Source organism: Symphodus melops (assembly GCF_947650265.1).
Source record: "Symphodus melops genome assembly, chromosome: 8".
NCBI lineage: Eukaryota > Metazoa > Chordata > Actinopteri > Labriformes > Labridae > Symphodus > Symphodus melops.
The window spans coordinates 15,242,129-15,268,621 of record NC_136698.1 but is presented as its reverse complement, the minus strand read 5'-3'; the positions used below and the strand labels follow the sequence as shown (position 1 = coordinate 15,268,621).

General features: G+C 40.8%; 3 protein-coding genes across 4 annotated transcripts; 2 read left to right on the top strand and 1 right to left on the bottom strand.

The window, feature by feature from the left end:
• Nucleotides 1-596: 596 nt before the first annotated feature.
• Nucleotides 597-5,887, bottom strand: foxq2 (forkhead box Q2). Of its 2 annotated transcripts, XM_079349829.1 has the most exons (3): nucleotides 5,546-5,887; nucleotides 1,930-2,607; nucleotides 597-1,206 (listed from the first exon to the last, which is right to left on the bottom strand). In XM_079349829.1, the coding sequence occupies exons 2-3, from the start codon at nucleotides 2,422-2,424 to the stop codon at nucleotides 832-834; spliced, it is 870 nt and encodes a 289-aa protein (XP_079205955.1). In that variant the 5' UTR covers nucleotides 2,425-2,607; nucleotides 5,546-5,887; the 3' UTR covers nucleotides 597-831. The 2 variants fall into 2 exon arrangements, with proteins under 2 accessions (XP_079205955.1, XP_079205956.1); XM_079349830.1 differs by lacking the exon at nucleotides 5,546-5,887 and having other exon boundaries at nucleotides 1,930-2,671.
• Nucleotides 5,888-5,924: 37 nt separating this feature from the next.
• Nucleotides 5,925-16,530, top strand: pias4a (protein inhibitor of activated STAT, 4a). Its single transcript, XM_079349828.1, has 11 exons — nucleotides 5,925-6,033; nucleotides 8,382-8,763; nucleotides 8,883-8,967; nucleotides 9,068-9,109; nucleotides 9,354-9,444; nucleotides 11,080-11,208; nucleotides 11,870-11,975; nucleotides 12,096-12,169; nucleotides 12,271-12,431; nucleotides 13,206-13,357; nucleotides 13,460-16,530. Exons 1-11 carry the CDS (start codon nucleotides 6,007-6,009, stop codon nucleotides 13,732-13,734), a joined length of 1,524 nt encoding a protein of 507 aa, XP_079205954.1. The 5' UTR covers nucleotides 5,925-6,006; the 3' UTR covers nucleotides 13,735-16,530.
• A 1,717-nt stretch (nucleotides 16,531-18,247) lies between these two features.
• map2k2a (mitogen-activated protein kinase kinase 2a) lies at nucleotides 18,248-26,487 on the top strand. The gene is made up of 11 exons (XM_079350494.1): nucleotides 18,248-19,068; nucleotides 19,264-19,474; nucleotides 20,059-20,205; nucleotides 20,339-20,416; nucleotides 20,768-20,819; nucleotides 22,525-22,649; nucleotides 23,253-23,466; nucleotides 24,124-24,188; nucleotides 24,293-24,354; nucleotides 24,565-24,610; nucleotides 24,712-26,487. Exons 1-11 carry the CDS (start codon nucleotides 18,980-18,982, stop codon nucleotides 24,820-24,822), a joined length of 1,200 nt encoding a protein of 399 aa, XP_079206620.1. The 5' UTR covers nucleotides 18,248-18,979; the 3' UTR covers nucleotides 24,823-26,487.
• Nucleotides 26,488-26,493: the final 6 nt, after the last annotated feature.

The window sequence follows — 26,493 nt, the reverse complement described above, 5'->3', positions numbered from 1 at the left end:
ATATTAAAAACAATAGTAGTCAAAAATACACAGCTTGCATCAGTATGACATTTGTGTTCAATGTACACTTAAGTATACCTTTCAATATTTCAATTCCTTTATGTTTCTGCTAAGCATTTTATCTTCTCCCCAAGCTGTTAAAGTCTCCCACCTCTCTCCAATAAATCAGTGTCCCCTCTCCTTCCTCTCTCCCTACCTCCTTCCCTTTCCTCTGCTTCCTTCATCCCCGGCCTCCCGCTGTCCCCCTCTTTCTGCAGCAGTGGTTACGGATTACACTGTGTGATAATCTTCCCATTTCTTTAAACTATTTGGGATTGCTCAGATTATCTAGCCTCATATCTATGGGGGGCAGCTTTGGAAAACCCGATTTTAGACGAAGATTTTGCATCCCGACAGCTTTGACTAATTAGCATCCATCACTGAGTAGTGTTTTAGCTTTGGGCTCACTTTTAGTGCAATCTGCAGGAACATGCAGGTGCGCGTGCACACACACACACACACACACACACACACACACACACACACACACACACACACACACACACACACACACACACACACACACACAATTTAGGTATTAAAGACAATACAAGGTGTAGAGTTCAATGTAATTTAATGAATTTATAACAAAAAAATGATTTAGTTAAGCTTATTACCACATTCTACAAATAAAAGATGCAAAGTAGCTTCAGAGGAGTCATACATTTTATTTCATATAGTTGAACAGCCTAAACATTGTAACACTTTCAGAGTTCATTTGAATTTTAACACCATCTAATGACATATTCTTTAGCAAATATGATACATCAAAAACACACACTACTTTCTTGCTCAGGGTACGGAGGTCCGCAGGCCAGGGTGGATCCCCACCTGAGGCTGCACACTCGACCATGGCCAGTAGAGTCTTGGTGCTAAGCAGGACAGAGGGAGTGATTGGGCTTGAGGGCAGCACCAACAGGTCGTTCTGTGAGGCCGGGTGAAGGCAGGGTGGTAGGGGGAGGGAAGAGACGGAAGAGGGAGCTGTCCTGCCACCCTACGTACCCTCCGCCGTGCCCGTCGGCAGTGGTAATCCCCGTTCGAAAAGTCCTGGTAGTTCGATGGATGAATTGCCCAGAAGTGGCCTTTCCCGTTGTCACTGCGGCCTGCTTTGATGAAGCAGTCGTTAAGTGACAAGTTGTGGCGCACACTGTTCCTCCAGTTTTTATCCTGTTGGAGTGATTAGAAAAAAATAATTTGGTTACAACCTGAAACTTCATGCTAAACGATTGGAGTCCCTAATTTAAAATTAACATAGGTGACAGTTAAGTATCAGTGATCCTTCTCAGGATGTCACCTTGTCCTGTTTTTGGCAGGATGAGCGAGAGCGTGTCAAGACCGTATATGATTGCTGTAAGACACAACACCCCGAGTTACCTTTTTAGCACGTCAAACCACTGATCAACTTTAATCCACTAGGCTATGTCCAATCTGTTGTTGCACCTGGTAAAGGCAGAGGCAGTTTGCAACCTAGCAACAGGATTACTGTATTTGTGAATTTGCCAACAAGAAGATCATCTAGTGTCCCCGAGAGCACCTAATTGCCTAACCACTCAGACAGATTACATGTTCCAAGTAGGTCGCTTTGATTATAAATTTTTGCCGCAAATGAACGAAGCATATCAACGACTTCAGCCAAAAACGATACCTCGTTATCCACCTTGTGATTGTCCTACCAGTCAATGTGATGACTAATAGCAAACTATGGTTCATTTGATGACAGACCCAAAGATGAGATTGAGTGTATCATAGTCTCTACACAAGTGTGTCATCGAATTTGACTTTCTGAGCTGTCCAACAAGTTCTTAAACTTACTCACAGTGTAATTTATTCCATGTAGATCTCTACACATTAGCTATGTAGAATAACATAAGAAGATTTACGTGAACACACCTTACTCTTGAAGTACGGGTAGTGGTCCATGATCCATTGGTATATATCACACAGCAGCAGTTTCTTCTGCTCTGATGCCAGAATTGCCTTGGAGATGAGCGCGATGTACGACTGGTTGGGTTTATCCGCTGACTTCTCTGGACCGGTAAATGTGGTGGTGGTCACTTCCTCCTCCCCCTCCTTTAGCTGCTCTTCTACCCCCTCCTCTATTTTGAATTTTGCTTCTTTCGTCTCTGCTTCAAAACTCTGTAGCCGCTTCTCATGTGTCTCAGATTCATTCCCCACCTCTTTGGGTTCAGGACTCTGATTGTTTGCCGTGGTATTCGCCGTCTCTTCAGCTGTGCGACTTCCTGTTGCCTCTTCTCTAGAACCTTTTACTCCTTTATTGAACAGAAGGTAGTCGATAGTGAAGCTGAGTCCAAGTCTCTCTCTGCCGCTATTGCGGCTGTTTCTGTCCTCCATTGTCATCGCCGAATTAAGACAACTCCGACTCATTGGCAAGGCTTTATTGGTTCCGAACTTGCAGTTGAAAAGTATCAGGTGATGAATGAAAAGTTTCTCTTCCAAAAGTCTTCCAAAAACTTTTTGTCAGAATTTCACAGCATGACTGTTTTGAAGAGCAGGACTCTTCAGAAACTGAACACGACAATGCGTCTCGCGTCCTACTCCGAAGTCTTACTGTTGACAAGATCACAGATAAAGATGAGCCTCTCAACTGTTGTTAACCTTGACACGCTCACGAGCGACACAATCTCGACCCGTGGAAATGACGTCAGACTAAAAGACCAAGGATGGCCTCTTTGTTTCGAAAAAAAACTTTAATTAAATGTCATATCTCTGATAAACTACTTTCTCAGTATCCTACAGCTTTTCCTCCTGAATCAAAGAGTTGTGCAACGGGTTTGCGAGGAGGACTCTATTTAAATGACTGAGAATTTATCCCTCACAGAAAGGGGTAAAGAAGGCACGGGGGAGGTCTAGGTGGGGGGTCTCAATTGAAGCGGATTATTATTTATTAACCTAAGCAAATCTTTGTAATTACGGGAGATTAAACACTCAAGATTTAGTAAGACATGGTGTGCAAAAGATGGACGCTGTTGAATCAAAGGCCTTTTGGTAGGCCTGTTATCCTGTTAAAGTGCTTTGTCCATGGGGATGCTATCCAAAGAATTACCTCAATTACCAGAGAGCATTAATTAAAGGGTCAAATTCATTGTTTATGGAAACGAAGCACATTCAGTCAGCTGACTTTTTTTAGAAAGAGTCTGGAATTATGTGTAGACATAATAAGACTCAGAAATACAAATCAAACAAAAAACAAAAGAAAGATCTTTTTCTTTACAACAATATTTCAATATGATTGAGAAGTCTTTATTCTGCATCCAAATGTGTTTAATTACAAAAGTAGAGTATATCTTAAATATCCATCTCAGAGATCAAAATGGCCTCATCTCAACACAAATTTACAATGCTGTATTGTATTTTAATGTAATAAAGATGTATAGATGTAAATGTTTCTTTAAGTTTTTAAAGAACATTTTTCTTTTTATGTATTTTGGTTATTTAATTATGTATTATGACTAAATATATTCATGAACATCTCAATTAAACATGTTCTTTACATTTAATTGGTGCTTATTGAAGATGGTTTATAATCCACAATTCAATTCAGTTCAAGTTGATAAGATTTAAGTGTGTGTGTGTATATATATATATGTGTGTGTGTGTGTGTATGTATTTATGTATATATATATATATATATATATATATATGTACTGTATATATGTGTGTATGTATAGATGAGTATATATGTGTATGTATGTATGTGTATATGTAAATATATATGTACACACACACATCCATACATCCCATTTTTTTCTACAGCTGAAATACAGAGTCCTGTTGAAACTGAAGAATTGTAATCTTTACTGTGAACAGTTTTTCTAGTCAAATGTCTCTCTTTATATTTTTGCCAATTGTGAGGATTAATAAAGCACATGATCCCTGTTAAAATTAAGAGTTTTTTTGTTAAGGCTAAAATTCCCATTTAATTTGTCCCTCAAGTAAAAGTAATGTTGAACTCATTCCAGCGAACATTTACACACCTGTACTGCACATATTGTGTCTTGGCTTCAGACAAACCACCAGTGTTGCCAAAATGTTAAAATGACATTGAAAGAATTCCTTATGCAGAAAATGATGCAGTCATTTGTAGATATTGAATTAGTGGGGGTGAGGGGGGTGGGTGGTATGTGTATAGATGTAATTACTGTGTGTATGTGGGTGTGTAGACCACCTTTTTTCTCGCATGCTCTCCATATATTTTTATCATATGTGTTGTGTATTTTATATTGAAGGTATTTTCAGGGACAGGCATTGGAAATTAGCATTAGCTATAAATGCTGTGGTGCAGTGTAAAATTGTTGTTCAGTTCTACATGTCTACTGCATCTGTCCCTGCCAAATAAACCGATGAAGCTGTGTCAAATGTGTATGTCAAACAATATGTCAAATATATAAATCTAATTAACCATGTCCATAATTTCTATGTTGAATGTTGTTTTTAATAATCTTGGATCAGAAAGAAATAAAGCTTTTTAAAAAATTATTCAAATAAATGCATGAGTCAATTCTGATCAGTGTGTTGACTGTCCAGTGGGCCCAACACCATTGCAACTCAGCTCTCTTCAAATTAATAAAAAGTAATTTGGTAGTTTTCTTGCATGAAATGAGTGCCAGGTGAAAACATGGACTGCATTGCCCTCTTCTGTTTAAATAATACATTGTATACATAATCAGCAGAAAGCACGTTTATACCTTAAAATTTACAAGATCTTTAATTGTTATTTTCAATGATCACTTATCTTTAGAAAACTGAACCTGAATAAACACTGAATAACTATTTTCATTCTGATATGTAGAGAGCTGTACAAGCTGTAATTCTGGTCTTCATTTGCAAATTGACTTTTTAATTGTTGTTTTTTGCGTTCACGAAATATAGTTATATATAACCTCAAGGATAAAAAAAAATCAAATCGAATGTCTTATTTCACCTGATGTCATATTTCTGTATTTCTTTTGGTTCTTCATTTCTTCACATATCTTCATATTTAATCTTCTCTGTGATTGTTGCTGGTTTGTTTGAATGATTTGGAAATGTTCTGCTTCAATGTTTTCTTTTTTTCCTTTGTCATGATGCTGTTGTATGTCGTGGGGGAAGCACTTTGAGTTGCCTTATTGCTAAAAATGTGTTTTAATAATAATTTTGCCCTTTTCCATCAGGCCAGTCTTCTTTGTGAATGCAAAATGTTGGTTTATTGATCATTCACGTGGAAAGTAAAACATAAACACACCTCATAATTCCATGATACTCTCCTTCAACTGGTTTTAGTGGTTTCAAGAGGCTATTCTTCTTTCCCACATGAGGAGCTTTTTGGAAAAAAAGGTCTGGATCACCAGAGGGAGCACACATTTGTGGTTTGCATTCGCCTTACTGTTGTGGCAATCACGTGACATAAACAAAGATGTTTTGTGTTTAAGGCAGGGTACGATTAGAGTATAATCCGACCTGATGGTGTATGTATAAATAATTAGTTTTCGTTTAATTATGAACATACCTTAAACAAAGCATCAACTCCAAATCTCACGGCTGGTCATAGTACCTGAAATGGATTATTTTGCTCGGACGGGAGCTGAACAGACCATGCGAACCTGGCCACTTGATAGTCCCTGCTTTGTATCCAAGTCGGACTTAAAACAGCTTTCAAGAAGCACAATCGCATGAACTCGATATTATTAAACCCCTAAAGCCTGTTTCGCAAAAATATTGACATGTGTTTTTAATAATGGATACTGGGGCCTAGTTCGGAAATTAGACCTGGCTAGTAGTATTTTTAAAAAGTTTGCACTGTAACTTTAAAACACCATGATCCCGCCCGTTTTGTATGTTGTGCTTCGGGGGGCTGGTAAAAGCTGCGCTATGATTGGTGAAGCTTGGCTGTCCATCAAGGCAGACGCTGTGTTTCATTGGTGAAAGACTCGCCGTCGTCTCTGACTCTCGCGGTACTGCTGCACGAAGATGGCGGCCGAACTGGTGGAAGCGATGGCAAGTAGAGCTTGGCTAGTTTGCTTTGATGGGAGACAGGCGCGGGGTGTGTTGGGTTGATAACCAGTCCGGCCGTGGGAAAACCAGGGGATTAGTAAGAAAACAATTTAGGGGACGTGCTACTACAAATGTGCCATTTCTGTTCACGACGAGACAAACTAGCCTGTGCTGCTAACCGAGCTAGCCTGCTACACAATGTTCAGTGCGTTGCTTCAGCTAGCATCATGCTTGGTCGAAAGTGGGGACTCGGAGAATGAATGATATGACCCTAAAATTAACAGCGATTTGATCTGAGAACGCCTCCGGTATCTCTCTTATTAAAGTTACTGGCTTACAGTAATGATGCGTATAGTAAAGCAGGTTAGTGTAAGGAGCGGTGCACCTGTCAAAATGTCCTGTAGCGATGATTGAATACAGACAGCTCAGTCTGCAGGGAAGCTAGTCGGCCGATGAGCATTGATTAGTACGATGTTAGGGTTCATCGAAAGATGGAACAGTTTCTTATTCAGTGGCTTTTTTGCACAGGATGTCCACCATGAACCTACGTGGTAGTAGCTTTATTGTTAGATGTATCATAACATAAGACTAAAGACAGATGAGCCACTGAGTCAATTCAAACGTCAGAGCTGTAATAAAGCTCAGTTTTTACCTTTTTCTGAGTATTTTCAGAGTATCTAAGTATGCATGCACTCAAAGTTAATAACACCCACGGTGGGAAGGCTTAAGTGGCCTGTTCTAGGAAAGAAAACACATCCACTGTTGGTATAAACATTGTAAACAAATGTGGTCTGGCTAATTAAAATGACGAGTCATTACTGCGAATAAACCAGAACTTTCTCACTGTAAACATTAGATTATATTCAAACACACTTTACTGTGTGTATTCAAGAGCGATCTTCTGTTTGTTATGGTTTGTCCTCCGCTCAAAGTGTGCTGCTCCCTGCATATGTAGACTCAGGACAGACACTACATAGTATATTACAGTACACTGTTATTGAAGTGCACTTTGCAGGAGTTGGTCAGGGTGACCCTAAAGGATTAATTAATCAACCGTTTTTTGATGTTTCAACACCATTTTGACATGTGCATGCACATATCACACAATGCACACTTCACATGTCTGTTTTGAAATACAAAGTTAACAGAATATTTTGGGAGTCCTCTAAAACATTTTGACTGTTTACATGCGCACCATATTCCTGTGTTTATGGGAATTATGTATTCTGATTGTTTAGGAGTCATGTAAACACCTTTTTCCAATCGTCAAAACCCGATTAAGCAAATCTTCTGATCATTCAAAAGCAGAATGAGACCCCTTGTGTATGCCTCTTTCAACCCGAGTATTGGGTCAGGTAAAACCGTTGGTTGGAATACACTCCTGAATATGCTACTTCAAGAATTTGTTTACGCCCCGGGATGAAGTCTTGTCATGACGCTACTACAGTACTAGGACGTTTTTTTCAGAATATGCTGATTAACATGCAAACAGGAATATACCAGAAGTTAAGCTCTCTGCGGAGCATGTAAACACCATTTTTCGGAATATTGCCGTAACCAGAATATGGATCTTAATAGGAAAATGCATGTAAACGTAGTCACTGATTTAATATCTTTGAACAGTCAAGGGAACAGGTCTTCTATCTGTGACACGTGTGACTCTGCAGAGTGTGTGTAATACACACTTTAAAGCAAAGGTACAGTCATCGAGACATGCTGCAGAACCAGAAGAGTGAGGGTCCTGAAGGTCACATCACATTTTGATTCATGAGGGGATACTGGGATTGAGTAGGCTACCATGCAAGCGTTCACTATGAAGACCCTATGACGTCTTACTATATCCGGATAATTACGAGGCAGCTTCAAGCCTCTATAGGATTAAAGCGACTTGTAAGGACAGAAGCTAATTTTGGCCAGTATGAAAACAGCTTCAGGAACCTCGGCGTCACATTAAATACAGCATATTAATTAAACTGGTTGAAAATAATGTCAGGAATATTTAACAGGTAAGTTGGGACAAAACTTCCTCAAGAACTGAACTTAGCATTGTTTTGGAGTGGAAACTTTATATAGCTGGAGAAGACGCAAATAAGTAAAGTAAACGGTTATTGTTTTCTGGCAGCAAGGGAAAGACAATGAGGCTGAATATCTGAAAGAAAAGAGAAGAAATATCGTCAAGACCGTAACATTTTAAAGAAATCCAAATCCTTCGGCACTATGTTGGTTAAAGGCTGTGCACTTTGATTAAATACTAAAGCAGTGTGGGTGTTGACTTAGATATAGTGTATTGTGATTTAAACCTTTCGTGTGCATTTATATAATTATATCGTATTTTTGATTTTTCCCTCCAGAACATGGTGAAAAGTTTTCGGGTCTCAGACCTGCAGACCCTGTTGGCCTCGATGGGTCGCAGCAAGAGTGGGCTGAAACAGGACCTCGTGGGGCGAGCGCTGAGGCTCGTGCAGACCGATTACAGCCCAGAGCTTCTGAAGAATGTCAGGCAGCTCTACGAGTCACGCTTCCCCAAAACATCTGGCTGGCTTGCAGCACGGCGTCCAGAGGGCGTCCCAGTGGCCTACTCATCGCTCAGCTCCTCTCCCACTGCCACCTCTCAGGGCGCAGACTACCTCAACGGCATTTCCAAACCAATCCAAGCACCTGCAGCAGAGGTCAAGCTTGTGCCACTGCCTTTCTACCAAACTTTGGAGACACTGCTGTCACCCACAGAGCTAAGTTAGTGTTTTTAGTTACACCATATATAAACAACTATATTAGTAGTAATGCCTCATCTAGAACTAAACAATTGACTCATATGCGTCGCTGTTTTAATGGTGATTTTTCTACACTTATAGTCGCCCAGAACAATGAAAAACTGCAGGACAGTCAGTGCATATTTGATTTAACACCGAACCAAGCAGACCAGATTCGAAACGCAAGGTAAGGCATCAAATATTTCCCTTAGATCTTTGCTGTTTACTTAATTATAATTGATAAAATCTGTACTGCTTATTCCATTTTTTTCCTTTTATTTTCTCAGTGAGCTTCGTCCAGGCATCAGATCAATCCAAGTGGTTCTTAGGTAAGTTCTCAATTCTCATTAAAAATTATTTTTATTCTCTGTATCGCTTTGCTCTTTATCAGAATGTCTCTCAAAGATGCACCATGAACAAAATGATGTTTTTACTGTATATTGTGCGAATAGAATTGTCCAGATGGTCTCCTTTATCAGTTGACTCTCTGCTTAAATTTCCAGCCATGCAAATTGGCTAAAATGTCCGAAATGATGCTAATCTTTCTCTTTCTTGTGTCCCTCTCTTTTGCAGAATCTGTTACACAGACTCCATCGGTGTTCAGGAGGACCAGTATCCTCCCAACATTGCAGTCAAAGTCAACCAGTCTTACTGTCATGTGCCGGTGAGTTGACAAACTTCTCGGAAACCTTCAGAACAGCAGCACGCCTCAGACTGCTCCTCTGTTCTCGTTAAAGATTCCCCTAACTCGTTACTCTAAGCTGTTTGTTTTCAAATGAACTCAATTAGTCATAGGTTTGGGTGTCAGTGGCAGACTTACTGCCTGTTTACAGCCAAACTAGTGTCATAATATATGGTAGCGCGGGCTTAGCTAACCTTATGCCGCTGGATGTTGAGTAAGGCAGCATTGTTTTGCCGTCCTGGATGCATCAACTCGCTGGCAAGGTTCCAGTAGGAAAGTCTCCAGCTGGCAGAATCTGCGTGGCTTACAGGTTAACATTGTGTCACACATTCAGGTGCTGCCTCGACGCTTTAACATCCAAGAACAGGTGTGTTGCCGCAATGTCAGAATTTAAAGGCAGGGTTGGTCATTTTCTCCAGATATACTTTGAAATTGTCTTTAAATCCTGAAAAAAAAAAAAACCCTAATAATTCATGTGAAAAAGAAATGAAGAAAGTCTGTCATCTGTAGCAGTTGTGAGCACGTAAAAAAACTTTAACTAATGTCTGCACTCGGTGCAAGTGTTATGAACCAATCAAGCCTCCCTATCTCCCTGCTCGCTCTCTACCTCTTGCGTGCACGAGCTCATACTCAAAGCTAGAATCTGTTTCAGGACCAATGGCGCTAGTGCATGTAAGTAAGGGGCGTGGCTTTAGAGGGAGCACAAAGGGGAGGGTCTGAGTGAAGACGGAGCACAGAGGGAATGCTACCAGCTGCATATGGTTAGCTAAGCCTCTCGAGCCTCTCTTTCCCCGGTCTCTTGCAGCTCCTCGGTTCATCGAATTGTTTGTCTTTTTTTGTGTTCATGTCGAACATTGCCCGTGCACGTCAGTAATTCACACATACCCTGTGCGTGCAGCAGTCCGTCAGTGCTCCGTGTTACACTGTAGACCTACTTAAGCTCCACTCCAGTCAATCATTGTGTTCACACAGCGAGCGCTGAGTCTGTCTCCGTTTGAAATATGTTGCGAATCTACTTTCGACAGAGTGTGCCGCAGGCATACGTCAAGCTGGACAGAATATGATAACCCGGACAGGAAATGAGACAAGGAAACGCACAGAAGATCTGGTCAATTTCAAAATAAAATACAATTTACAGAATCGCTTTGATTTTCACACATTATGTTTGTGGTAAACTGTATATTTTTTGTTTGTGGAATTGGTTGAACTGGGAGTTTGTGTGTGAGACAGTACACACAATATTCATTGTAGACAATGACTGGCCTGTGGTGTTAGTTAGCTTTGAGTCAGTTTTTGAGTCACAGTGCAGGAGGGACAGAGAGAGAGAGGGGAAGTGACAGAGGGATGTTGGTGTGTACCTTCGAAGTGGCTCTTCAAAGTAACAGTAAAACATTCCCCCCCCCCCCAGATGAACATGAAACAACTTCAGTAACTGTTTACAGGCACATTGTTTACTGTCTTTTCCTTTTTCTGATTCAGAATGTCACACTTCATACCCGTTATAAAACAAACCTCACACTCTCTTTGAACTGTTCAATGTTTGCTGTAAATGATAAGATACATTTTATATTTGATGGATTCTTCAGTTTTTATTTACATGTTTCTTTGTCTTTCCAGGGCTATTACCCGTCTAATAAGCCTGGAGTTGAACCCCGCCGTCCTTGTCGTCCTGTTAACATCACTCCCTGGTTGCATCTGTCCAATGTCACCAACAGAGTCACTATCACCTGGGGCAACTTCGGCAAGGTCTGCATGAAATCTTCTTTCACCTGTATACATGCCCTGCTTCATCTGGCAGATATTACTTTTCACTAATGCAAGCTGGGAACTTGTAGTTCCTTAACCCACGGGTCCCACTCAGGTGAGTGGTATAACTGCAGAAAAATGCTCCTGATGGCCAAGAGGTGAACTACTTTAGCTAACCTCTTAACGGTTGTCTCCACAATTGTGATCCGGATAAGCAGCTGGAAGCCTGGTGAAAACACCTTTCATCCTGTTAGCAACCTCATCTTTAGATCTCTTGTGTAAACCAAATAGAGATAAGCAACATGCAAGTTTGAAGTAAACACAAGGAGAAACCGTTTTTTGTGTGTGTAGAAAGTGGTTTGGAATTGGTACTATAACTTAAGTATCTAGCAGCAGTGACGATAACTCAGTAGGAAAAGGATTTGACCTCAGTTCATTTCATGTTAAACGAGCTCCAAATAGATCTGACTGTATTTTTTATTCTTCTTTCTATAAAGTTGCATGAAGAATCCACCCCCCCCCCCCACACACACACACACACACACGCACACTAATTTTAACACTTTTTTTTGCAGAGGTTCATTTTGCTTGTGTGTGTGTATTTCGTTGGATTACTTTTACTCTTTAACATGCTCATAACATGTCTGTCTGTGTTTTTCAGCGATATTCTGTGGCTGTGTATTTGGTGAGGGTTTTCACTGCAGCAGACCTCTTCAGCCAACTCAAACTGTGCTCTGTTGAGAGTGCAGAGCGCTGTCGTGAACGCAGTAAGTGTTGCTGATCAAATCTGCCCACAGTTTTGAGTTTGGCGAGCGCATTTAGCATATTATGATCTAATGTCCAAGGTATTATAACATTTAACCATAGATTCTTATCTGCCATTTTAGTCCAAGACAAACTACGCTTTGACCCAGAGAGTGAAATTGCGACCACAGGCCTCCGGGTTTCTCTCATCTGTCCAGTAAGTAAACCTTCATGCAACCGCCTCACATGTACCAAAGCCAGGTTCCATTTAATGATTTGATGACTTGAGCATCCCCCTCTTCCTTTCCCACTTTACAGCTGGTGAAGATGCGACTCGGTGTGCCTTGTCGAGTTCTGACCTGTGCCCATCTTCAATGTTTCGACGCGGTCTTCTTCCTGCAGATGAATGAGAAGAAGCCCACGTGGACTTGCCCCGTCTGTGACAAGCCCGCTCCTTTTGAGCTGCTCACTATCGATGGGTAAGGAGACGCGAGCATGTGCTGACCTGTCCCACGGCTGCAGTACCGTCTTACTTTGAACACGTTGAGGGAAAAAAAACCTCCACTTGTTTAGTGTTTTGTGGCCTCTTTTGGGGGGAAAAAGCAGCACAAATATTGGGACATTTTTTCACCAGGATTTTGATTCAGGTTGAACCAACTTCATTTTAAGTCTTTGAGTCCTGTGCATTGAGATATCAATTTTGATTTTATGATCGGGTCGTTTTTTTGGGGGGTTTTTTATCCTCTAAATTGTTTTGTTTGTTCACTCTGCCTTCATTTATGAGATGAGACGATAATTGAGGTAAGCTAACCTTTTAAGCGGCGGACTAATCTTTATGACACAGGAGGGAACACGCAGATCCAATTTAAGTTTATTTCATTAAAAAAAATCCTGATGAAACATTTTCTTCCTCAATAAATTTGGGCGTTTAGGTTGCTTTTCGACTGAAAGCCTCTCCCACAGGCTCTCGCTTACTCTTCATTTTAGGTTTCACTTACAAGACCTTCATTACAACATAATTCAGTTTATAGAGGGGTAGTTTTCACTCGAAATCTTCATGAAAATGATCAATGTGGTTGAAACTTTTTTTTTTTTTGCGGATGCAGATTTTTCCTGTCTTGATCTGTACCCTGCCTGAAACTGATAGAAAAATACGCTTGATTGGCTCCTGCAAATAAGCTTGAATGTAGTGTTGTGCCTCTTTCTTGTGTGGAGTGTTATGAGGCGAGTCTAATCAACAGCTTGCATTTCAGGCTGTTATCTGAGATTCTCAAAGAGACAAGTGAAGACATCGAGGAGATCGAGTATTTAACCGATGGTTCGTGGCGACCCATCAGTGACGACAAGGAAAGGGACAGGGAAAGAGAACGCAGCAACACGCCAGAATATCCAGTTGTTGACATATGTGAGTGTGAGATTTTTTTTTTTTTTTAACCTTTTCCTTGCATGGGAATTTTTTATTTAATTTTTTTAAAATCCTTTTTTCAAATGGCTTCCTTCTCTGCAGGCATTCCTGAAGCAAACGGTCACTCACCAGCCCACAGCAGCACCAGTCTGACGGGCAAATCAGGAAACGGGTCAGTGGGAATGGGAGGAGGCGCAGGAGGACCTGCTGTGGCGCCAGGAGGAGGCGCAGTGGTAGATCTGACTCTTGACTCCTCCTCTGAGGAGGAAGGGGGAGGGGCAGGGGGAGACAGTGAGGACACTGAGGACAGCGCTGACAGTCCTGCTCCGAAGAGGGGCCGATACAACTACGACAAGGACCTGGTCACCGCCTACTGACCCAGCAGCTCTGTCCCCTCATAGACTGACACACACACACAGACAGAGTGGCAGGGGGCTAAACACTCGAGGACAGGAACACCGTAATACACTAGATGCAGCAATCCTCCCCTATGCCCATCATCAGAGCCTTTGAGCAGCTCTGGGTAATTTCCAGACAAAACAGTCACACACGCAAACATGCACTGTCAAGGATTATCCAATCTAGAGTGATTAGGATTCCTCTTTGTACTGTACACCACTGGAAGCGACTCTAACTCTTGGTCAACATCACCTTGCAGTGAATATCTGTATTGTCCTGCCTCTATTAAAGAGACCAAATGAAGCAAGCACCACACCATCACGATTACCACTACCCTTCTTCCTCTTTCTCTCCAGACTTTCCCTCTCTACCACCACATCTCTCTTTGTATTTGACTCGGAACCATAGGCTCTTTCAGCCATGGGCGTTCAATGTTTGCGGCCCCGATTTTTGTCACATTTGTGATGAACCGATTGATCAAAACAAGGAGGCTTAGTAGTTTTTAGTAAACAGTCAAAAACAAATTGTAGAGAGCAGGAATACTTTTGGGGACAGAAGGCAGAGAAATCTGGAGCGTGATGCAAATCTAAACTTCTCCCATTGTGATGTTTCTTTGTTCAGAGAACATTAACAAAGCTTGAAAGGGTTTTTTCAGGAATTTATCCTTTTAATTATACACAAAAAAAAAGCAGAACACAATACTGGCCTCAATGTGATGCTTTTCATTTTTATTTTGACATTAGATAAAGAGAACCTACCTCAGTCATAAAAGTTAGCAGACTGACCAGAGACTAGCTAAGGACAGCCGAGGACAGAAGAATTGAAGCCAATTTTTACACTGGAGATTTTGTTGTTCCTATATTTTAATTTTTGTTGCATCATGTTTTTTTTTTTGTTTTTATTCCATTGTTCCTTTCAGCACTCTACCCACTGCAGTTTTTTTTTTCTTTTGGAGGTATGAATTAGTGTGGATAAGAAAGCTAACTGAAGCGGTCAGTAATGCTAAAAGTCATGCATTTATCTGTGGCCCTCTGTTACAGCTCCAGGTGATTTCTAAAGAGTGCAGTCAACAGCACATTTCATCCAAATTAGTGTGGCCGAGTGCCAAAGCAGACTTTTAGGAGTTCAGCGACAGGAATTGCTTTTCAAGATTTCGGTGCCTTTTTTTAGTTGAACGCTGAAGATTGGAGGCTGTTGTTTTAACGCTAGTTTTGTTGGCCAACAGACCCAATCTTAGAGAAGCGGTTTGATTTCCTTTAAGATTTCCCAGACAAGCTGAAGAAAATTCTGTGACGGTTATTGAACGAGACTCGGATGTGCTACACCATCGCATTGTATCCTTTGAAAGAATCCTTTTTTTTTTGTTTTTGAACATACTCTTCACTGTTGTTTGTAATAAACCTACATCATATTGGACTGTAGTTCTATACAAACAGGGTCTATCCGTTTTGCAAAGTAGGACACCTCTGCAGCAGTGGTTTGATTATTCAGTTCTGATTGGTTTGGGCTCATGCTGTGCCAGAGATGAACGCTTCCTTTTCTTTTTCTCAGTGAATCGAACCTAGGGGAGGGAGGGGTGAGGCAGCATTCGCAGTACTATGCTGCAGTAGGTTCAACATGTCAGACACAATGAAACTTAATGAAGTGTCAATGAGTGCAACCCCTCCAAGCTTAAAGTCATTGATTGGATTACAAATGGTCTTGTCTTAAACAAGCACAGCTGCTCCAACCAACAATCCCTCTCGGCCTCCTTTCAGTGTAGATAAGTTCTCATCTGTTTATTTATTTGGAATAGAATTGGACGTTATTTGCTACATGCTGTACGCTCATCTTATAATCCTCTGCACCCGCACTAGTATTGTCAGTATAAGATGGCTGTTCCTCAGATAAGAACGTTTGGGCTCGTAGGTCGTCTGTGTTTTCTCGAAGATGAGACGAGGTGTCGCGAGAGCTTTTAGCGCTTTCATCTGATTCTTCATGCCGAGTTTAAGGCTAGTTTGTTTTAAAGGCTTGACTGTAGTGATCTGTTCTTCACCATCTCATGCATAGCGGATCTAAATAGGAAGCAGCCTGACCCTGCTGTGAGACTATATGTTCTGCATCGCATGTTTCCCTCTCTCATCGTCCTTCAGTGGTGGTTTGATCAGCTCAGAATCAGTTTCCCTTACTCGGATGCACAGACGAGGGACATTTTTCAACATTAATCCAGTCTTGGATACGTTAAAAGATAGCTCGAGTTAAATCTGGTCTTCCATTTTTTTTCGCCACTTTTTGATACATTGACATGAGTTACAAAATCAATACTCTGAAAAAATGGTTGATGATTCACTCAAATTTATTGATAGCTGTCATACATCAGGGCCTGTCCCTGAAACGGATCCTGTGTACAACGTGCTTTCAAGCAAAAATAATGTAAAGAACTCTGCCATTTGTATTTGTAAGTAACTTCTATGAGTATGAAAATGGCATTGCTCATTTGTTGATAGGTATAGAACGTCATTCTTTGAACGGATATCCAAACTTTTCTCTACCTAATGGTAAAGATGAGTGGTGGTGCAGGTTGCTTCTGTGGATCTGAGCCAGATGAGTTTGCAGGTTGTTTTTGGAGATAGGAAGAGAGCTGAGGGTCTGGTCTTTTTGTAGTGGCATCTCTTCTTATTACAACGCATACAGTAGCATGGGCAGAGGCTTACAATCCATGATGTAAATGTTTTGTTTGTTGTGTTTTTTTATATGTTCATATTAAAAGACAATAAAATTTAAATAATATTTTATTAAGCCTTGAATCGCCTCCAGTTGTTCCTAATAGGCAATCAGACAATAAGAAGCTGTTGAGGGCAGCAGCAGTATCTGGAGCTGATGCCACAGAGGACTGGGAGGACCGGTTAAGGTGGAGATCTTTATGTTCTGTACCAAACGCTCAGATCTGGGGACACATTTGATGCCTGTTGAAGATAAAACTGTAAAATTTAAAAATGATCGTATTCTAACAGCTGTTATTGACGTGTGGAATTAATTAAAATCAGTTCTTAAAGAATTGTCTGCCATGGTTTATTTTTCCAACAACTGTCTGACTGCTGCCATTAAGGACAGGATCCACAAGGACTAAAGCAGCACATCATATTTCCAGTATTGGTGTCTGCAGGTTCTTCTAAAAATATTAGGGGTCATCCTCAGGGAAAACAAACTAAGTCTATCCTGTAGAGATTTAGTCTTCTTTAAACTGAGTCACTTAAAAGTACTATTGAGGTCATTGTTACTCATAAGTAGTTGCGGATTTGTGCCCCTATTAGTCAGTAGGAAGTATATAGCTGACAGGAAATGAGTGAAGAGAGAGATGAGTGACATGCTAGAAAGGTCGCTGGCCTTACTCGACCCGCTAACGCTGTGACGACATGTTGATCGCCTCAAACAACTGAGCAGTTTTTGTCAAGACAATGAAAATACATCCAGGTTTTGAATCAAAGTAAATAATATTACTGCTAAGCGTAGTAGCATACAAAGGAGAGTGTGATCACACCAGTCTGGTTCTACTTTATAATGACAGCTTAAATCTGCACAGGAGGAGAGTTTGATAGATAACTTTAAATACAGATATGTTGGCCATTGCTAAATATTTATTGGAGTTTACCTTAGATCTTTAGCAACAACCACATGAGTTTCTGGTCTATTGTGACCTGTTTGAGTCAGAATTATTTTTATTGCCAAATGCATTCACACATACGAGGTATGTCTGTATATTCGTGCAAAAACAGTTTAAAAAGAAATGAAACAAAATAGCAGGTATTTTAATAAAATAAAACGTTATAATAGAGCATAAGAAATATAACACGCTTGAGAATTGTTACCATTTTTGCTTACATGTTTAAAATCTTCTAGAGGAAGTTTTGCTTAAAGACACCAACGTATCAAAGTGTATGCATAGAAGTATGAAAATACAAGTGTCACTTGGCATTGCCAAAGATATCAATACAATAGAATGATAAAGGGTTATACCTAAATCACAAGTGCAACATTTATCATGTTTGGATTAACAGAGATTGAATCAAGTAGCTTCCTCTTTTTTATTGCACAATAAATACATTCCCTCCTTAAACATTGGGAAGTTTGCAGATGTAGACTAAAAATTGTTTTATGTTGTATCCCAACATAACCATTAGACATTTTAAATTGATTATTTAATGATCCAGAAAATGAGTATTTTATTTATATAAGGGTTTTTTTTTTTCAAAATCTTTCCATGAAAATAAAGAAGCACATCGTCTATTTTTCAAAATAATAATTACCTGTTCTGAAAATGTTTACTCTAGGGTGCAGTCAAGTGCACATTTCATCGCTTTGCTATAAAGAACATGTTTTTAAAATTTTTACCCTCAAGTGTTGTTTTTCCTCACAATTGAAAATGTGCTGATGTCAAGTAATTCATCTGTTTCCTCTTGTTGCCACTAGATGGCAGTCATGCGCTTCACTTGTCTGCCCAAGAACTGCCATAAATGCACACAAAAGCTGCATGGGTATACAATTATAAATAAAATAGCCTACATCTCATTAGAAACCAGCGTGCTGTAGATTTTTAACAATCTTCAGATACGGTACATATCTTTATTTGAACTTGTCAGCCTGTCTCTCCCTGTGGGTGTCACACAGGTCTGATGCTGCAGCTGCTGCTTCCTGTATTGAAGCACCTCCAGCCTTTTGCTTCAGAGCCTCACACACCCTGAACGGACCCACGGAGGTATTTTGTTGCTCGGGCGTTGCTGTCCATCTAAAGGGAAGCCGGTCGAGCAGTTCCCCCAGTGCAGCTGCCGCTAATCGGTCCGTTGTTTTGAAGAGGCTGCACGTGAGCACCGAGAGACGCAGGACACGATTTTTTCAGGAGCTGGTGTTAGCTAGTAGCAGCTAGTTTGCTAGCCTAAGCAGGAAGATAACCCAGGAGAAACATACAAGAAATGTGTGTGCCCAAGAAGCTATAAATGCACCAAAACAATAGCCGGACTTCTAAACATTACCTCGGTATGATATTACCGAAATAGCTGACTGACATGTTACCAAAAGTATACTAACTTTGCTAACATTAGCTAGCCAAGTTACTAGCCTGTCTGTCTAGAGCTGACCCTGTTGCTTTTTGTGAGTGTTTCGAGCACGTTAAAAGTTTTTTTTTAGCTGCCAAGCTAACTAGAGGTTAGTACACACTTTGAGAAAGGCGTTTAAGATAGTTCCGGAATGGCTCCCAAAAGAAGACCCGTTCCCCTGAACATCAGGCCCATTGGGGAGGGACAGGCCACCTCTAACACCATAGATGCTGCATCAGAGTAAGTATCCCCCCACTAGGCTATAGTCTTACATGAGTTATGTCTGTGTTAATGTGTGTATAGCCAAGTCACCATCCTTAACTAGCACTGTATGATAATTGTCCTATGAACCAACATTCAAATACAGATGTTAAAAGTTACTTCAGCAGTCCTTCTGTATCTCTTTTTATGAAACCATGTGTCTCCTCATCACAGAGCAAACCTGGAGGCCTTACAAAAGAAACTGGGTGAGCTGGACCTGGATGAACAACAGCGGAAACGACTGGAAGCCTTCCTCACCCAGAAAGCTCAGGTCGGGGAGCTGAAGGATGAAGATTTTGACCCAATATGCGAGCTGGGTGCTGGAAACGGAGGAGTGGTCAACAAAGTCCGCCACAAACCCTCGTGTTTGGTCATGGCTCGAAAGGTGAGGTGTGACAGGTGAAGGACACAGGTGGAACTTCTAGTACAGATAACAAATGTTGATGAGGTATACATGGCCTGCTCCGCTGCACCGAGCTCGCTGTGGAGAAAACTGCACAATGATTCAAGGTTTTATCCTGCCATCACAAACAAATCAGTCCATTATTACACAAAAATGTACAAAGGCGGTCAGAGTATAACACAGGAAAAAAAATTTCACTTTAAAATGTATGCTTCAGTACAGCATAGCTTCAACATATAATCAAATCTGAAGTTACCTCTATCAGATCAATTTGTTTATTTTTTTTAATTAAAAAAAATCCAAATGTTTAAAGTAATTTGTTTGTTATTCTTTGCTATTCATTTTAATGTTATGTACTTTCAATACATTGCACAGTGTTTTTTTCTTCTTCTTCATAAACCACAATTTAATTTTGAACACTTTAAAACACAGTGTTTCAGACAACACACGGACACTGTCAATGCAAATCGAGCAAGCATGCAAATGTCTGATACAACTTAGATAGACTCTGAAGTGTGAAAGTAATAAATGCAGCAGCTTATGGTCTCGTACTTTTCCTCCACCAGTTGATCCACCTGGAAATCAAGCCTGCCATCAGAAACCAGATTATCAGGGAGCTGCAGGTGCTGCATGAATGCAACTCCCCCTATATAGTGGGCTTCTACGGGGCCTTCTACAGCGATGGGGAGATCAGCATCTGTATGGAACACATGGTGAGGTGCTCAGGCTGTTCACAAGCCACCTAGCAATGATTGATGTGGGAAGGTTCAGTCTTTTGTAAATGACAGGGAGGTTAACTGCCCGAAAAGATCAACATGGTTTTGACTATTAAATTCATCTCAACAGGATGGTGGATCCTTGGATCAGGTCTTGAAGGAGGCCAGGAGAATCCCAGAAGAAATCTTGGGGAAAGTTAGCATAGCTGTAAGTACTTCTGTTGTTGTACTACAGTGAAATGCCTTGTTATTGATGAGCTACTTAAATATGATTTGATATTTTTTTTAAATTGGTTTTAGTTTAGCAATGAGTTGTGATGTCTTGAACCTTTTACTTTGTAATATTGTCAGAGGGTTGCTTAATGAGCAGTGTACTGTTCACTCAACACCATCTACTGTATTCCACCCAACTTGCACAGTTACATTCACAAAGCAAACTTATGTTAAGATAAAGTTGACAGTAAGTCCCTTCTTGAATGAATATCTACTCAGAAAATGTGTATAAACTGACATTTAGCTGTGTGTCTTTGTTGTGTGAATTGTCTCCTCTTTTCTACAGGTATTGAGGGGATTAGCATACCTGAGGGAGAAGCACCAGATCATGCACAGGGGTAAGTAAAGTGTCGAGTCACAAACATTAAATTGCTATCCAAATCCCATCTACTGCTTTTTAGCCGAGTATTTAAAAGCTCATTCTTACTTTTGATCAAACCTAAATCTTTGGCCACAGTGCAAAAGAACTTCGAGATCTTTGTGAGATATTTTAAGTGGCTTTTGTCTGGCAAAAAAACAATCAAATGTATTGAAATGCTACATTGGTCAAACACGAGTCGGCCTACTCTGTCGCGTTCCAGCATACTTGAAAACCATCCTCAGTTTAGTAAACTATATTGAAATGTTTTGTTATGTACATTCATTGATCTGAATCAGGCTTAGACGTACTACCAACCAACTTAGGTAAAACTTAAAACTTATTTTTGTAATGAAACCATTCAAACTGTCCACGCTTAAGAGAAAAAGCTTCAGCGGACCCCACACATTTTCAGAAAAATGTTCACTGCTTGTCTCCATGCGTTTTCCTCCATATGCACTGCATCAACATCTTAAGAGGTTTAGCGCACTCTCCACAAGGCAAGCTATTATTTGGGGATATCACGAGTTCCTGATGAAAGAAAGTTGTAGCGAGAAGCATAAAGGCTCGAGCAGAACGGCAGAACAGTAGTAAAACATTATCATGCAAGTGGCACCCTAACAGACTGTGATGCAGCCGTGGAAGTGTTGCTACAGGGAGCAGTGAGTTCCACAGTGGTGCAGGGTCGGTGGTGGTACAGTTGTCTGTGAGCACCAGCGGTAATTACAGCCTCTCAAGATGTGATTATACAGGAACCACGCCTTGTTGACTCCTCCCTCCGTGTCTCCTTCCATTCCTCTCCCGCTCTTTCATGCTACCTCTTTCTCCTCTCGTGTCCTTGGTTGGTGGGAGAGGGTCACACACCACAGACGACAGATTGCAGGGCTCAGTTTACCCCGTTATTTTGCCGGCTCTTTTTTCAGCAATGCACAGGAAAAGTGTAGAGGGACTGGCTCAGCTCAGGTTTTCTGATATTTTCTCCCCTGCTGGATTGATGCAACGCCACACACAAAGCCGACGCATTGGTCTTATTATGGAGGCAGAAGTCCGGGTCTTGTTATTTGTCTGATGAGTCAGGCTATGTTGCAAAATATATCGACGCAGACAGAATGTCAAAAAACAAAGCAATGCACAAGTCAACAAACCACACACACACTTATTTATGGTCACACTTTTGGATACACTTTTTGTTATTCATTTCAACATTTATTAATTTAGTTTCATAGATGCATCTTTTCTTATTCTGTTCATATATTACTGCTTTACTGGAATAGTTTTGCGGTGATGTTCCTGAAATTATATGTCCTGAAATCCTTTTGAAATTGTAACTTTTAATTAGATATTTGGCTTTGGTCTTTCAATAGAAAACTTCGACTGTTGAAGTCCTGCACATGTAGGTGCCTCATATTTATGGATAAAGCCATACATACATTCATGCCCCTGCAGATACCCTAACACATGTTGCCTGCACACACTTATATATATACTTAAACACACCAACATAACACTGTTTTTCTCTACTATTTTTTTTTGGCTTTGCTTTTCTGTTGCAAGAAATCCCTGCTCCACCTGGTTGATAGCAAAACTGAATAGTACACTTTAAAAACATACAGCATGAGGACGAGTCTCTAAAAAAAAAAGTGTGTACATTTATTTGCCTTGCACTGCCCCTCTCTGCCACATAGATGTAAAGCCTTCCAACATCCTGGTGAACTCGCGTGGGGAGATCAAGCTGTGCGACTTCGGCGTGAGTGGCCAGCTCATAGATTCCATGGCCAACTCCTTTGTTGGAACGCGCTCCTACATGTCGGTGAGTCAGCTCTGCACGCCTGCACCCCCACCCCTTTTCCTCTGGCCCTATCCCCACTTTCCTTCTACCCTTTTTTCACATTGCTCTTGTTCACTGACCCCGCCCTCTGCCTTCTCCTTCCTCTGGTCCACCCTCTCTCCCCTGCCAAGAAGCGAGGGCTGTGCCCAGGACAGGGATCTTTGGCAAAGAACGACGCAACTGTGCTCTTTCACGTCCTTCTTTCCCCTCAATCTTAGACACCTGGTGGGCGCACTGCTGAAAGCTGCTCATCTGTCCTCTCCTATTCACTTTTCTTACCTTCAAAGCAGCAGTGGTGTGGACTCTTGTCCTTTCATCAAAATCTGGAAACACATTACCTTGTTAATTGTTTGCTCTTATATGTAAACCCATTTACAAGCTTTTTGCCTCTTGCCAAATCCTCCCATCCTCTGTCCTCTTAAGCTCAGCACATCTCCTCTCCTTGCCATAACACCCCCCTCCTCGCTCTCCCGTTCTCCACCACTTCCTGTGCTTCTCCACCCAGCCCGCCGCCCAACCCTCTCTCCTGCCTGCCATCTTGGCTCTACCTTCTCCCTCTGACGTAGATCGTATGTTTCTCAACAGCCGGAGAGACTGCAGGGCACCCACTACTCGGTTCAGTCTGACGTATGGAGCATGGGTCTGTCCCTGGTGGAGCTGGCAATCGGCCGCTACCCCATCCCCCCACCAGACACCAAAGAGCTGGAGGGTATCTTTGGACGGGCTGTTACGGATGGGTCCGAGGGAGAGCCTCACTCAAACATGCCGAGGTCTAGACCACCGGGCAGACCAGTGAGCGGTAAGAAATGCAGAAAACATTTATATAAGACGAGATGTAGAGTTTACAGATTCGGCCACGACAGCGATTTGATGTGCTCTCTGATTGTAGTAGTTGGCAAGGTTGACAATACTCTGATAGTTTTTTTACATGGGTTGTTTCAAAACCATAAAATCTCTATTTTTAATATGATCATTAATATAGATAGTTTTAGCACGTAACACTCCAGGTGTATCTGTTCAAATCTGAAGTAAAATGAATTTGTTCAGGATAAAATCTTCACTCTATGACTGAGTTTTAAAAGTTTGACAAATATATTAAATTAACATTTGAACAGCCATTTTCAGAGTGCGTTCCCTCAGTAGTCTTTGTAAATTGATATCGAGTCTGTGACGGGCTCATTTTGGTCTGCAGATCTTTAAATTCACTTTGTATTGCGTTGCAGAAGCACGACATGTAGAGTAACGTATGCGCACACACACACGCATCACTAGCTTCTCCGATCCTGCCCTGCATCTGTTACTAACCCCTGTCATGGTACAGAGGTAGAATCACTTTGTTCCCCCCCCCCCCTTAACACCTCTGTGACATTCATAGTGAAGTTGTGACGTCACAGGGGTGTAAATATTGCAGTCTGAATGGGGCTAAATATGTCAACATGATGTGACTTCTCCATAGGACATGGGATGGACAGTAGACCCGCCATGGCCATCTTTGAACTTTTGGACTACATTGTGAACGAGGTCTGTGAAACATATATCCTTTCACACATGTCAAGCAAGCACACAGTGTATATTTATATTAGTTGGCCTTGTTTCTGATCTTTTCTATCCTTGCTTCCTCACAGCCGCCGCCTAAACTGCCACATGGAGTCTTCACCAATGACTTCCAGGACTTTGTGACAAAATGGTGAGCATTGGCAAAGACTTCAATGTATACAAGTGACAGCTCAAACTTCTGTGCTTACTCTGCTTTTTTTTAAAAAAAGTTAAGTTGGTTACAGAAACTTGTACTTGTGAGATATTGGCTTGTCTAAGGTAAAACAATTTTATTGATTGAAGTGGTTTCTAAAGTTCCCAATTCATTATATAACATGTTCCATGTCTTCTGTGTCCACAGTTTGATCAAAAATCCAGCTGAGAGAGCAGATCTAAAGATGTTGATTGTGAGTATCTGAAATTAATTTGAATCAACAAGTTTCTTTTGTTTCTTTTGTTGTTTATGATACTAGCATTGCCAAAAATTGTTGTTTGTTTTTTCTTTCAGAGTCACACGTTCATCAAACGCTCAGAAGTGGAGGAGGTGGACTTTGCAGGCTGGCTGTGCAAAACAATGGGCCTCAACCAGCCCAGTACTCCCACCCGTGGCACCGAGTGAACAGGCCCCCACTGCCCTGACACACCTCTCGGTCTTGCTTGAATACACACAAATATACCGAACACACACATACACAAGCCATTACACACACATTGGCACTTTTTTCATCTTGCTCTTAAGTAAAATGGTTTTTGGCCTCTCCCTCTTTTCTCTCCACCAGCAGCAGGGCCCGTTGAGTCATTGTGTACTGTAAGACCACAGCTTCACCATGCCAGTGACAAGAGTAGCCACAGCTCACTTTTCCACATTGCTCCAGAGGATGTAAAGCACTAAAGGGCTGCCAGTGTGTCAGCTGAAATGCATTGATTGACAAGCTTATTTTGTATTGTTGAATATTCTGTATTAATCTTTTGTATGGAAACAGATGATGGCCTGGGGGGACTGTATTTTAATAAAAGACCTGCTGTAGTGATTTCCTTACAGAGATTCCCATCATATTATCTACTTGCAAATTCTGAATAGTTTTCATTGAGGTCCCTGCAGCTATTTTGATTTAGAGAGGCTCATATCAAAACGTATTCATGCTTAAATGTTCCCCTTCAAAGACCTTGGAATTACCTCCAACATGATTATTAAATGTTTGTAAAGATGTGAGAAGACAACTGGAAACAGCAAGTGTCATTTTCAGTTATCTCTAAAAGAGAGAGAATAGTAAAACTCCTTCTGTGGTCAAAGACACAAACCAAAGAGGGTACTCATGAATACTTAAGTTTCTCAATGCCTGATAAGGTTTTTTTGTATTCATGAACAGTATATTAATGTTCCTTTTTTTTTTTTCTTCTTCTTTCAGTGATCTGCGCTCTGAATGTGATGACATTGTTTCCTCAGTGTCTCTCACTTGGGAAGAGGCATGTGCCGTGGTGGCCTGATTTATGCCAGAATGTCTTTATTGACATTGAGAAAACAATGCTCAAAATGTGTTCATTGGATGAAATAGCATGGTTTATTATCTTATACTGTACGTGTATTTTATTTCCCAAGATCATGATGGGGATAATTAGCTGGTGTTTTTTCTTTTCTTTTCTTTTCTTTTTTTTTTAAATCAAAAGCCTGAATCTCCCTATGTCTATCAGGTTGACTACTTTATACTTTTTTCCCCTCTTTGATGTTGGTCTGTAGTTTCCCCTGAAGTGTATTTGGTTATGTTTTCACTCTACAGCTATCAATGGCACTCCAAGCTCTCTCTTTGGACATGGTCAGCCCAAAGGCTTCAAAAGACAAATTGACAACCTTTTCCTTTTATCAAACTGATTAAGCTTAAAAATACAAACAAGGTTTCAAGTGGAACTTCAGAAGTCTGAGGTAGTAGAAATGTTTTCAACATTTGAACCTGGTCAGTGTTGGTTACGTGGTGGTGGTGTTACTTCCTAGCCTGCCTTGCTAGAGCTCTTGTATTCTCTCTGCTTATGGCTGCTCTTTTTTATTCCCCCAGAAAATGTGCATTCATTGAGAGCAAAATGAATGCGTTGTCACTTGTATGTGTACAAAGCTATATACGAAAAAAAAATAATGGAGTACTATTTTGCAGTCTTAATTTACAACTTTTTGTTTTGATTTAATGTAAATGACAAGGGAGAAGAGTCATTTTATTATAATAGAGAAATGTGTTGGATATGGTTATAATGTATAAAAAAAGATTAAAAATAAAACTTATTTGTGAATGTAGTCATG

Excerpts from the sequence above, each read along its gene's own strand:
- foxq2 (XM_079349829.1), bottom strand. The coding sequence starts at position 2,424 with ATGAGTCGGAGTTGTCTTAATTCGGCGATGACAATGGAGGACAGAAAC. Across the intron at positions 1,207-1,929 it reads ACCCGTACTTCAAGAGTAAG|GATAAAAACTGGAGGAACAG; the intron begins GTGTGTTCACGT and ends TCACTCCAACAG.
- pias4a (XM_079349828.1), top strand. The coding sequence starts at position 6,007 with ATGGCGGCCGAACTGGTGGAAGCGATG. Across the intron at positions 6,034-8,381 it reads CCGAACTGGTGGAAGCGATG|AACATGGTGAAAAGTTTTCG; the intron begins GCAAGTAGAGCT and ends TTTTCCCTCCAG. Across the intron at positions 11,209-11,869 it reads CCTGGGGCAACTTCGGCAAG|CGATATTCTGTGGCTGTGTA; the intron begins GTCTGCATGAAA and ends TGTGTTTTTCAG.
- map2k2a (XM_079350494.1), top strand. The coding sequence starts at position 18,980 with ATGGCTCCCAAAAGAAGACCCGTTCCCCTGAACATCAGGCCCATTGGG. Across the intron at positions 20,417-20,767 it reads TGGGGAAAGTTAGCATAGCT|GTATTGAGGGGATTAGCATA; the intron begins GTAAGTACTTCT and ends TCTTTTCTACAG. Across the intron at positions 20,820-22,524 it reads GCACCAGATCATGCACAGGG|ATGTAAAGCCTTCCAACATC; the intron begins GTAAGTAAAGTG and ends TCTGCCACATAG.